General features: G+C 40.5%; 1 protein-coding gene across 1 annotated transcript in view; it reads left to right on the forward strand.

Annotated features, from left to right (window-relative positions):
* The window catches only part of mboat2a (membrane bound O-acyltransferase domain containing 2a), a 40,863-nt gene that overhangs the window by 19,936 nt on the left and 7,361 nt on the right, over nt 1-13,566 (forward strand). Inside the window, exons 2-4 of the mRNA XM_079640639.1 lie at nt 4,296-4,441; nt 7,618-7,695; nt 13,129-13,224. Of these exons, the coding sequence (XP_079496765.1) occupies nt 4,296-4,441; nt 7,618-7,695; nt 13,129-13,224 (320 nt within the window). The remainder of the gene's footprint in view (nt 1-4,295; nt 4,442-7,617; nt 7,696-13,128; nt 13,225-13,566) is intronic.

Genomic DNA, 13,566 nt, shown 5'->3' on the forward strand with positions numbered 1-13,566 from the left:
AAATAAATAATCGTTTTTTTTGGGTTATGTTGTTTTCATAAACGTTTTATTTCGGTTATGTTGTTTTCATAATCATTGCAAGCCAAAATCGTAATTGCGATTCAAATACGATTAATTGAGCAGCCCTAATATATGTGTAGTATGTTGATGTGGGGTATTAATATGTGAGGCACATGGATCATTAAAAGGAAGACACGTCAAACATCACTGAGTCACAGACACATCACTGTGTATTAATGATGTGAGTGAGCGATAATGAACCATACTGTCTACAGAGAGAGGAAGGCCCTGCTCATGATGGTAATTTAAAAAGCCTTAAAGTAATCACATTTACAGGATAACACAATCCAGTAAGATCAATAGAACATAATATATATGCTCCTCCTTTCCCTTTTACCCCATATGATTTAGGATAGGAGGATATAAAGTTGCGGTCCAATATTCCTTTAACTTAGGAAGGTTCCCAAAGTAGAAATATCTTATTGGCAGCACTGATAAGAGCTGGACGAATGTTCTGTATGCTAAGGAAAGGTGCTTATTTCTTATATCCTTTAACATGGATAACACTGGAGCATCATTTTCTATAAGAAAGGAGAATGCTGTTAGGACTAGTTCTGTTTTCAAAATGAATCCTTACATACATTCTCCAGCATTGAGTTTGTCACTACTCATTTTCTATGTGTTATAAATAAAGTGTTTCTCAGTCCTTATAAATTCTACTTTACATATTTCCTTGAACTCATAATGATTTCCATTGAGGTCAAAGAAAAGTGGTTATACAAATATTTTTTTACTACTTGGCCGCACGCAAAGTGTTAATCAAACAGAGAGGTTTTCATTGTGCTCCCGTCGATGGATCAGTCAATCTCACTATTGTCTGGAGTAAAGCCTCTTTGCTGTGCCATTTGGAGACATTAGGAGATGAAACAAGGTCTCAACCCAGCTTTACTATGACCTGTCAGATAGCCTAATACATGTGTTAATAAAAAAGGACTATATTGATATGAGTGTTTTGGAGAAAACCTTCCCATGTAAGTAAAGACCATACAAATTATACAATTGGTAATAGAGTGGCTAAGTCCCTCCCCTTCCGGGGGAGCTCCATGGGACCTTATTTCGGAAAAAGTATGTATTGAAGTCAATGGAGAGAGAAAGGTTATCTTTCGATCCCGTTTGAATTGTGCCACGAATTACATATATGATGTTTGTCAATTTAAAAGATAATTTTGCAAGTAAAAAAAAAAAAGATTTGTCGTAAAACTGTGAAGTAACACATTTGTTTGTGTGAAACGCTGAATGAACTACATCTCCGGTCTCGCAGAACAACACACCAAGATGGCCGTCACTACTGTCTTGTCAACAAAAGGATTGACTACCCTCACTATCACCACAATGAAACACGTCCAGAAGAATGTCATGCAAAGCTGCCTGCCTGCCTGCCTTTGATTCTCTCTGAACTGCCTGGTCTTTTTAATGTTTAATGTCAACCATTTGTGCAGATAGCATGAAGTAGAAAAGATTGCAGATGCTAGCGTTAGCGTTAGCATTTTTCCCCTGGGCTTACATTTTGTATTATAGAATGATCACACCGGTGTGACAGTACTCTTCAAAGGGTTCACGAAATATGAGTACTACTCTTAATGTTTAACATGTTGGGTTACTTAATGTTACTTCATGTTAAGGCTAATCCTTTCATCAGACGGGAAGCGAAAGAACGAGCAAGACCCATTACTGGTATGATAACAACTTGGTACTAAGCATACACAGTAGGGATGTGCATCTCCATCACTGTGGCCAATGCGATGCGCATCTCGATACATTGCCACGATACGATACATTAACGATACATTTGAAACACCAGGCGATGCGATACGATTCACCCCTGTTGTGATACAGTTCGATACGATTTGATTCGACATTATGCGATTCGGGGCGATACGATGCGATTCAACACGATGCAAAAATAATGATACTTCAATATGGTACAACAGAGGATTTTTGTTTTATTCCTTATATGCAGCAAATCATACATTAACAAAAAAGTGCTTTACATATTTGGTACTGCACATCCCATCATGCCGTTTATTTTTTTACCTTTAAAATCTCTCCAGAGTACAGTACAATTGTATAACACCACACAGTTAAACAATGTAAGGATGCATTGCTCATGATTAACAATGTGCAAATAACAGCTACCATAGTGCAATGCCCATACAGCTGCCAGCCTGATGTGCTTAACACTCATTCATAGGCTAATTCACCAGTGAGCAGAAAGCAGTGGGTTCTATATGAACAATAAAGAATACAAATAACCTTTCACAAACAGGTATTTCCTAACTGCTTACAGTAAGGAAGACATTTAAACTATTATTGGCAGTCACAGGCTGCTGTAAACTAAACACCACTCTCTCTGACATAACACCACACTGAGTGATTTAACTCATATGTCTAACTTTCAGGTTTCTCTTTTCAGCCGCAGACCCCATGTCGCCTCTTTATGTGCGTCGCTAAGTTCCTCGAACTACTTGTGTACTTTAAAGCGGCTCGGCATCGTTAACAATTTGCGAGCGATTTTTCAAGTTGACCGTCTGTAGTATATAGTGCCGCGCACATATACCATCAGGACATTACTGAAGGGGTGAGGCTGCGGAGTGATACTGTGTGTATGCAAGTCCGCATCTAGGACGGATCTATGTATTATGGCTGTAGACCTGTTAAGTAATAAAGATACCTCATACAAAGGTCTACGGATACCTTATTACTCTCCATGACCTGCGGTCAACTATATAGCATAAAGGACTATTACACCGTCTTTCTTGAACAATCCGAAGTGTTGCCAAACGTTTGATTTGCAGGTATTTTTCGGTGCGCTGTGTTTCTCTTTCTCCTCAACTTCCGTGTGTGTTGATAACTGAGACTCTCGGCCTCCGTAGTGGCGAAGCAAATATCAAAGATCGTCTCTGCTGAGCGTTGACAAGATGAGGGGATTTTATATGAATGAATCATTTTTTTACCGATGCAAAGACGTTACGCAATCGATGCATCGCGAGTTCAACCCGGTTCAACCCAAACTGTAGCCAATGCGCACTCTTTCAACCGGTGCACTCGCATCTTGAACGTTTATGCCGGTGCACCGATGCGAATCGGTGAATCTTAACATCTCTAATACACAGGCATATTGTTAAAGTTATCTTAAATTAGCCAGCGCCATATATATAAATTCTATCTATATGGCGCTGATCTTAGCTATATCTTAGTGGAGGAAAACAGTTATGACATCACTTACGCGACTCTGGGATTTGTAGTCTTTCTAGTTGCGTATTTTTCATAGTCTTATATTTCAACAGTTTTACGACAAACTGTGACTTTTTTGACATGGAAAATATTTTTTAAGATTGACAAACATCATATGTGTAATTCATGGCACAATTCAAACGGGATCGAAAGATAAGTTTTCTCTCTTCATTGAATTCAATGCATAATTTTTCCGAAATAAGGTCCTATGGACCGGAAGTATATGGGGCGTGACTTCGCCACTCTATCCCATCACATAGTTGTATAGGCACACTCAGCGCCATATAGATATAATTCTCTATCTATCTATATGGCGCTGGGCACTCTACAACATAATATCACTGAACAATTATCTACATATCTTCTTATATTAGAAAACACATTAATTGATTAAAGATAAAATACTTTAATTAACAATGTGTCTCATTTGCTTATACATACAACATCTTTAGATTTTTAGTATAGATAACGTGCAGAGACTTTAATAAGGGATTTTTTGCTGTCTAAAAGTGAATGACCTTGAGAAATAAATGTTTAGATATGCGAAAGAAGTAAGCCATTAGCTAGCTACCAAGACTAAATAAATACCTAAACTGCTATATAAAATCATAACCTGGATCTCTCTGGAAAACCACTGTTTGCTTGTGGCAATCACATTTCTATTTTAATTAGCAATGTAATCCTCAGTGATTACATTCCTACCTTGGGGGACCATTCAGGAACAATTAAAGTGAAAGAGAAATGTAATGCTATTTCCAAGCGATGGACATCTGGTATTTACCTTGTTGTTTCACATTTCTGCTAATAACCCATGTATCTCTTTAAAAATGTCACAATGCTCCATATGTAATGTCCCTCATATAGAGGTCACTTGTGAGGTTTGCTGTCTCCGATAACATTATTGTTTGTTTCACCAATGCTAGCATTTGGCATAGCTTTGGCTAGCTGATTCATACTGATTACATACACCTGTAACACTGTTTCTGTGTCCCTCTGTGCAGGTTAACTTTGTGGCATGTCAGCTGTTTGCCCTGCTGATGGCTCTGTGGTTTCGGCTCTACCTCCACCCCAGTAAGACCAGTCCTTTCATCAGACATGTGGTGGCCACTCTGCTGGGCTTCTACCTGGCCCTCTTCTGCTTTGGCTGGTGAGTCACTCCGCTGTTAATCAGCTCTTTACTTCTCATCACTATATTTTTACACTTCCCTTTTCATGTCATGCTATTTTAAATACACGATTATGCTGCTGAATTGTTTAGAAGGATGTTGTTAATCTCACGGTTTTGGTTTATGAAATATCATATAATGTAAATGATTGTTTTATAAGTAAGTGTAATGAGGTGTCCACTTCTGCTTTAGTTTGTGATTCCATACATTTTCAGAATGCAACTGCACTTGGAAACAGTCAATTAAAGGCGGGGTAGGTAATTTTGGAGAAACCAGCTCGAGTGCGCTAGAATTTGAAAATACACAACCGGAGAAAATCTTATAATCTCATTATAGTGTATTGATATGTTTTAGCAAAAGCAATTATAACACCCTTGGCAAAACACAACACATTTTGTGACTTTAATCCTTTAAGAAAAGGCCAAATCTGAAGAGACTGAATAGTAAAGTCCATTGGTCTTTCAGAATGGGCTTGCTAGCGTTAGCAGTATGCTAACAGTTTTAAGTTTTATTATTGACCTACCAATTAGTTTACAGATAAAGAATTATTATTGTGTCATAGCGGATAGGTGTCTGGAAAAATACTCTTAATATGTGAGGAGTACTTCTTTCATTATAATAAAATAAAATGATCAATCACTCCATTGAGTCTGCTGTTACTTTCTTCTGTCATTGTCATCAACCGACACCCTTTTCCTTGTTTGTTTCATGTCTGCCGTCATCCTCCTCCGTCCCTCCCTTTTGTGCCAGCCCCCTCGCTGCCCTTCCCATCCTTATTCTCCCTGACCCCATCCTCATTCCTCTCACCCGCGCCAAGCAAATGGGTCGATAGGGCAGTAACAGATATCCAATTATAAAGCTATTGCCCTGTAACAGACAACCCGCTGTACCTCTGGCAAAGTGCCTCTCAATGGGCCATCGAGTGTGTGTTTGTATTGGATAGCAAACCTCAGAAACATTAGCCAGACCTCCACCTAATGGGCCAAAATGCTAACCAGGTGAAATGTTACCTTTTCATCGGGTGATAGGGTGTTATATCATCACCTCGCCGCCAGAAGGTTCGTGTACATTATGCAACTGACACCGAGCCGTGGTTGGTTCTTGTTATTTGTTGTGGCTGGGAGAGGTGATGTAGTAAAAATCCATTCCTGAACCAGAGATGAAACTGTTTTGTATTTTCCCATTCAAGAGTTTCATGACAGTGTCAGGCAAAACTGATAACATTAAAGAGGTTTGTCCTTTACTGATGTGAGTAGACATCAGAATTTGATCCACTTCAAATGCTTGAAGTGAAATGCAAAATGTTAGGATGCTTACTAGAGAGTATTTCTCTAACCCCATTGTTATCAGTAGTATAACATTAGGTATTCAGTAGGCTTATTCCTTCAATACCTTAGCAATACAGCAGAAAGATGTATTAAAATAAGAAACTGAAACATAGTTAGTAAGATAACACAAGTAAAATGACTGTATTGTACTCGCTGAGCTGTGAATGGGCACTGTGAAAAACTGGTTTGCATGAGAGAAAAGGGACATAGTGTTCTTTTTCAAACAAAAACAAAACCCATTACAACATATCCTGTATGTTTAAAATTAACAACATATGAAAAATGAAATTATTCTGTACACAGGACTCTTGTGATGGCCTTGCTAACTTGATGTCAGATCAATCTTCTCATCTTGAAAAATGCCATTTATCCGGACATCTTCCTTGTCCAAATGGACCAAACAATCAATAAGTGTGTGTCTGTGAAAGCCTGCCAAAGAGCTTTATGTGCCAGATCAATTAAGATAGAACCAGCTCCTTTAAATCTCTATAAGCAGATACATTTAACTAAGGTTGTAAATAGTACTTCCTGTGCCTGGTGCAGTGCTCAAAGCCAACTACTAATTTTAGACACCTATTACAGGAATTATAGTGTTCATCTCACTTCAGTTTCTGATTTTACAATACAAACCCATATCATGATGCAGAGGTTGAGATGAGCCATTTAAAAAGACAGATGTAATTATTTGATAAACTTCTCAAGCAGAGCAAGGTTACGGTAACTTAGTAGCGGTGCAAATTATGTTAATTGTTTATAGGATCCCAAACTGTTTCTGCCAGTTTAGCTTGCTTGTGTGAAATGCTTGAATGCACCCCACAGATAGACACACACACACACACACACACACACACACACACACACACACACACACACACACACACACACACACACACACACACACACACACACACACACACACACACACACACACACACACTGTTTTAAACCTTCGTTGCACGCGCTCTGTTCTTTCTTAGAGGGCACCTGGCTGTAGCCCTGGAGGATCTGCTGCAGAGTGTTGGTTTATTTTAGGATCTATTCCCTCTCTGCCAGACGCACATGTTTGTGTTTGAATGTCACAGGAGATAACAGTTTAAACATTTCCTCTGTCATCTGGTGCTCAGCTCAATTGAACTTTTGCAGACATGCTAAACGATCATGTTAATTGATACAGGCTAACCTGTCAGAACGTATACTGTCTTAAGATATATTTTTCCTCTACCTTCATCTGATAAAACTGTATTATTTCATTTGTTGAGCACAGTTAATTCACCCCGCTTATGATCCTTGTTCCCTGCCAACCCCTGATGCCCTCACCATCTTTGTTGACTCACTGCTAACACAGTGTGGCGTCTCTGGCCTCCTGGAGGGCCTGACGTTGGTAGCATCACACACTGCCCTTCAAAGACCCATCTGGTAGCTGTTGAGCTGTGTGTTTGTGCGTGCCTGTGTGTATGTTTTTACAGGGGGAGAGATTGGTCAACATAACTCGGATTTTGATCAATTCACACATAATCATGTCTCTGTAAGGATGCGATGTATGGAATCTTGCATCTGGAAGGCAAGTCATTTAGGAACATGGTGATCGTCACTATTCTGCCCAGATGACATATTCCTGGTTACACACATGACTGATGGTGTAACTGTGGTTTCTTAATGCTGTTGTTTCCTCTTCCTAATGGCTCCTTGGGATGATGAATCAGGATGTGGATTGTAATACAGAATGACGAATTGGCATGTGTGTTAGAAGGAATATGTTTCTCGGTAAATGACAAGAAAATGTTTAAAGCTCACTTTAAGGTCACTCAATAATGTATGTATCTTTGCAGGTATTCCCTTCATTTCCTGGTGCAGAGTGGTCTGTCGTACAGTGTGATGATCTTCGTAGGCCTGGAGCACATGCACAAGTAAGTGCAAACCACCCACACAGAATTGTGAAACACCTCTCTGTATCCTTCAGTAATAAACCTTAAAAGGGCAAGTTGAAGCATGACAAAGACATTTGTCAAAGTCGGTAACCGAAACCTTCTCAAATGTAAGATTTGATGTTAGATAACGTAAATGCTTAATCTCGGCTAACTCTGACCAATCTTGTATTAGCGTCATTATTCGTTTGTCTCGGGTTTTTTGGAGGCATTCGAGCCTGGGTCACTATGACGATGATTCTGCCCCCGGGCTCCCATCTGTGACCATGGCTTATAAGAAAACGACACAAACGCACGCACACAGAGACACACATTGCCCATGATTTTATTTTGATTTTATTTTTATATTCAAGGTTATAAGTGCAGGTGCAAACAGAAGATGTTCCCTCTGGAGAACTTGAAATAGATTGTAGCAGAAGATGAATCACTAAAGCAACTGCCCTCTGAAAGAAAGGACTCAAACTCAATGACACTGACCCTTACATACTGACTATGCCACTTAAACATAAAGGAGTGTTTTACTTCAAGTCATATACAGTGGGGCAAAAAAGTATTTAGTCAGCCACCAATTGTGCAAGTTGTCCCACTTAAAAAGACGAGAGAAGCCTGTAATTTTCATCCTAGGTATACCTCAACTATGAGAGACAAAATGAGAAGAAAAAAAATCCAGAAAATCACATTGTCTGATTTTTAAAGACTTTATTTGCAAATTATGGTGGAAAATAAGTATTTGGTCACCTACAAACAAACAAGATTTCTGGCTCTCACAGACCTGTAACTTCTTCTTCAAGAGCCTCCTCTGTCCTCCACTTGTTAACTGTATTAATGGCGCCTGTTTGAACTCGTTATCAGTATAAAAGACACCTGTCCACAACCTCAAACAGTCACACTCCAAACTCCACTATGGCCAAGACCAAAGAGCTGTCAAAGGACTCCAGAAACAAAATGTTAGACCTGCACCAGGCTGGGAAGACTGAATCTGCAATAGGTAAGCAGCTTGGTGTGAAGAAATCAACTGTGAGAGCAATTATTAGAAAATGGAAGACATACAAGACCACTGATAATCTCCCTCGATCTGGGGCTCCACGCAAGATCTCACCCCGTGGGGTCAAAATGATCACAAGAACGGTGAGCAAAAATCCAAGAACCACACGGGGGGACCAAGTCAATGACCTGCAGAGAGCTGGGACCAAAGTAACAAAGGCTACCATCAGTAACACACTACGCCGCCAGGGACTCAAATCCTGCAGTGCCAGACTTGTCCCCCTGCTTAAGCCAGTACATGTCCAGGCCCGTCTGAAGTTTGCTAGAGAGCATTTAGATGATCCAGAAGAGGATTGGGAGAATGTCATGTGGTCAGATGAAACCAAAATAGAACTTTTTGGTAAAAACTCAACTAGACGTGTTTGGAGGAGAAAGAATGCTGAGTTGCATCCAAAGAACACCATACCTACTGTGAAACATGGGGGTGGAAACATCATGCTTTGGGGCTGCTTTTCTGCAAAGGGACCAGGACGACTGATCCGTGTAAAGGAAAGAATGAATGGGGCCATGTATTGTGAGATTTTTAGTGACAACCTCCTTCCATCAGCAAGGGCATTGAATACTTTTTTGCCCCACTGTAACTTTATTTCTAGAAGTTTAACAAACAGCAAACTGCTTAAGTGTGCTTTTAGCCTGTGGTTTTGTTCCTCATGTTGTGTGTGGATAAGCTGCTCCTTTTACAGTAGCTCTTATGAAAATGTGTGTCACCCAAACCCACACACCTCATTCGCACTCGGATATAAGGTTCCGCTCGCCCCCCCCCCCCCCCCCTCCCCACCGGATGAGGGTGGAGCTCAAGGGCAGAGAGGTGAGGAGTACCACAGAGGCAGGACGCTTTGACATGCTCATGCTTGCAGAGGACGTTCAACCCACTGACTCAGGTTTTTGCATAACACATAGATTGTTATCTTGGCAGCCGGTTAAGATTTACATGGGGCCATGTGCTGTGTGCTTTTGCCTACTCTGTGTTTAACGCAGGGCTTTTGCTCTTTGAATTGCGCTTGTGTTGGTTACATGGGTAGACAAGGCTTTCTAATATATTTAAAGATGTTCATAAACAAAGGATTATGACTTTATTTTGATGATGGTCCCCTTTAAAAGAAAGAGGAAACTGTCAATGTAAACCTGAGGAGTAAATGTTTCAGTTCAGGCTTCTCTCTCAACAAAAGCAGATGTGAAAATGGGCCAAGTTGAGAAATGGGCCTTTGGTTAAACACCTTCTCTGGAAACATTTGAATTACATGTCCTTTTAACCCTGCATTTGAATTCCTTTTTTTTTTCTTTTTTCAAGTTGTCGCTTTCTATCTGCCTTTCTCTTTCTCGGTTTGATTTGTCTCTTTTTATACATCTTTTTTCTTATCTCTTGTTTCAGAGCCAGCCATTTCTTCTTTTTATATAATAATAACAACACACTGTAGCCTTTGCTAATGATAATACTGCTGACAAGAGATATGAATGAGTATAAGGTTGATTATATACACTTATTTCCAATAACACCTAGCACTTGCTGCACGTCTGGAGCGTTCCCTGAACAGCGGCACTGTGGCGGGACTTGTTGTCTCTATTTGTTGTTTCCCACTCAGTTGTCGGCCCTTGGTGGTAAGTGTAGAGTGAGCGCAGTGTGACAGCTTTATGGAGTTGCAAAAAGCTCCTTTTTTGTGGACTGTGGGAACGGTTGTGAATGTGAACCCCGGCTTAGTGTAGCTCCAGATTGACCACTTTGTTCGACTGCTAGGTATCATATTTCATGCTATTCTACTCTCTTGCAGCTCTAGATCTCTTGCCACCTTCTCACACAGAATGGACACAGCAGAAGCAGCAAAGTGCAGCCTGCTGTGGGCTGCCATACAATTTATTTGAAAAATGCGGCCAATCTGAAAATTTGGGATATGTTAACCCATTGCGCAAAGGTGCGGCGAGAGAGTAACCTCAGCCAACCTGTAAACATGTTTATGTAGCTGCTGTGACATGTTGACATGTTGACATGTGTCACAAATACAAATATTCCTGCTTGAAACACATGAACATGCCCCCTTGCTGTAGAAATATGTCGTCATTGTGGTGTGCACTTCCTGCAGATAGCAGACAGGGATAACTGTGAGACAGTAGGCTCTGACAGTAATACTAGTGCCCTCTTATTTAATATTCAAGAAAACCATAAGAAACTCAGACAAAATCTAAAAAGAAAATTAGGTGTTGCAGAAAAATATTCATTTTTCCCCCAATAGTGTGAATCAACCTCTAGCACTTATATACTAATAAAGGACTGGCTTATCTAAAGCCAGTTGAGTAGCACTTGAACTGTTTGGCTCTATGAAACCTGAAGTACTTATATGATTCGGTTTTCTTCAAGGTTGTATCTTCCTGGTCGAATGTACTTATCGTAAGTCGCTTTGGATAAAAGCGTCAGCTAAATGTAATGTAATGTAGTTCAGGCAACGTCATACAGGCCGTGTTATAGTATCTACATATGTCTCCTTATTACCTGAGACATTAGGGTCGACTGATTTTTTTCCTGGAAGAAGGACCGGTAATGGTGACAGCTGAGACTTTTCCCTCTACATTTTTACCAGTTTATCAGCCCAAAACACTTGGCAGTACAGATGCCCTAAACATGAGCTGCCACTCATGAAACCACCCTATAGACATCACCAGCTTCAGTTACGACCAACGCCTAAGATGAGGATAGAATGGAGAAGTTGTATTCTATCTTTAACATAACGCCGTTCAATTACATTTCATATTCATTTAAGGTGTGAAAGCATGACTGTAAACCTGACAGTGTACAAATGAGTGACTCTGACTCGCAGACACAAGATGAAACGTATGGAAATAAAATCTGGATCCATGTATGCATTTGAGTAAGCATGAAGTGTGCCTCGAGGCATTCATTCAATGTACAGTACACAGCGTTTTATAGAGAGTCCTCAGACATTTATTTATAGCTGGTTTTCTATTTTCACCGCTCCATGTGCAGTATGCATTCATACCTGCGGCTCAGCCCGTTGACATGCCAACCGCTGTCCCGCAGTGGGAGGCCAGCCTTTCTTTAGTCTCAGCCCCGTCTGATGCCTCGAGTGAAAATGAAACACCCCCCTCCGAGCTGTGAATTACACAAACACAAATCAGAGGTGGATAAAGACAGGGTCCCTGGTGGGCCTGCTGCAAATATAGCTGCAGCAGCACATGTAGCTTGTATCCTCTCATAACTGCAGCTCTGTCCACCAGTAAATAAAGCTGATCTTGGTTAAATAGTGTTGTTGCTAAGGATTGTTAACAAAAAAAGAATTAAGCTCTGTTGCACTGCTAAAGATGTCCACTTTACGTCACATTACCGCATACTCTGGTGCGGAGCATATTTAGTCTTTGTGTTCAAACTAGGGAAATATCTGCCATTGGAACATTTCTGCTGCTTTCAATGCAAACGTAAACTCGTTTCACTGAAACTGAACGTTGCTGGAGTGATCTGTAGCACGATACTGTCCCATTGTTTCAAGAAAATGGCGACCCTAGTGTAAGCAAGTGTAGCAGGACAGGTTATCTTACTGTATCGGCAGGATTTTAGTCCAGGTGTTTTTTCTTCCTTTTTGTTGTAATGATGACATTGCCTTCTCTGCATCTGGTTTTGTTATAAATAATAATGTGCAATCATTTTTTCCATAAATGTTTCATAATGCTGAAGTGTGAGTTGTTTAATTATTTTTGTTATTAAAAATGCTTGCTAATAGAGATCAGATGATGTCTCGGCTGCTCCTCGGACTGCTGCAGATACAGTAGGCTTACAAGAGGCGTCTTATCAGCAATGCAGCTGCGCTCTAGCTAGTGGGTTGTACTCCTCAATAGATGCTGCACAAACCTCCTTTTGTTAGCAGAGGAATGCTAACTTGCTAGCTTTGACTTGGGCTGACTCTGCAGCAGCTTTGTACAGCAGGCTTTAGAGCAGCTCTGTCTTTGGTCTTCTCCTGAAAGCTTGTGTTGTCCTCTGTCTTCAACCACTGACCCTGACACATTATGAGAGCCTCCTCTGCCCCCCCCCCCCTTCCTATCCTGTCCGTAGCTCTGCCCTGCTGCCGAGGCCACTGTCTTTTGTACTGTTCTGGATAAAAAAAGTCCTTGTTCTGCGGCAGATATGAGAACAAAGGGATGGACTAAGAACTCTGAGGTTAAACCTTCCCGATGTGTGCATTAAGATGCCCTTTCTTAAAAGCTTTATATTGCTGTGTAGATACAATTGTTAAGAGTGTTAGAACTTATGCATTTAAATGTTTTTGGCTTTTGAACACAACATTTCTGTATTTTTGTAAAAGCAATTACCTTCATACCTGTGTAATAATGTCTCTAATTCCTCTTTTTCTTTCTTTTCCTGCACAGGTACTGCTTCATTGTGACACTTAGTTATCTGATAGTATGTCAGATCACTCGTGTCTACGTGTTTGACTATGGCATGTACTCTGCAGATTTCACAGGGTAAGCTTCACTAAGACTATATTACTTTTTCAAATCTTTTTTTTATTTTTATAAAAACCTCCAGTGGTATTTATGTTGAATGCTCTATGAAATACAAAGCTAAACAAAACCCGAAGTCAACAATAAGAGTCAGGGGAAATAATGGGATATGACTCAAGCAGACTGAGCCAAACAGAAACCAGAGCGTGTCACACTGCTGTGTCCGCAGGAGGACGTCGATAGCGACTCTTGTGGTTGGTTCCCACTTCTCCAGACTGTCTGACAATTTAAGCAGACAGCCTGCACTCCCAGCACGCCACGATGGGGGATGCTAGTTGCTAAGCAACCCAATGCAAACCCATA

This window comes from Notothenia rossii (genome assembly GCF_949606895.1).
Source record: "Notothenia rossii genome assembly, chromosome: 7".
Taxonomy (NCBI): Eukaryota; Metazoa; Chordata; class Actinopteri; order Perciformes; family Nototheniidae; genus Notothenia; species Notothenia rossii.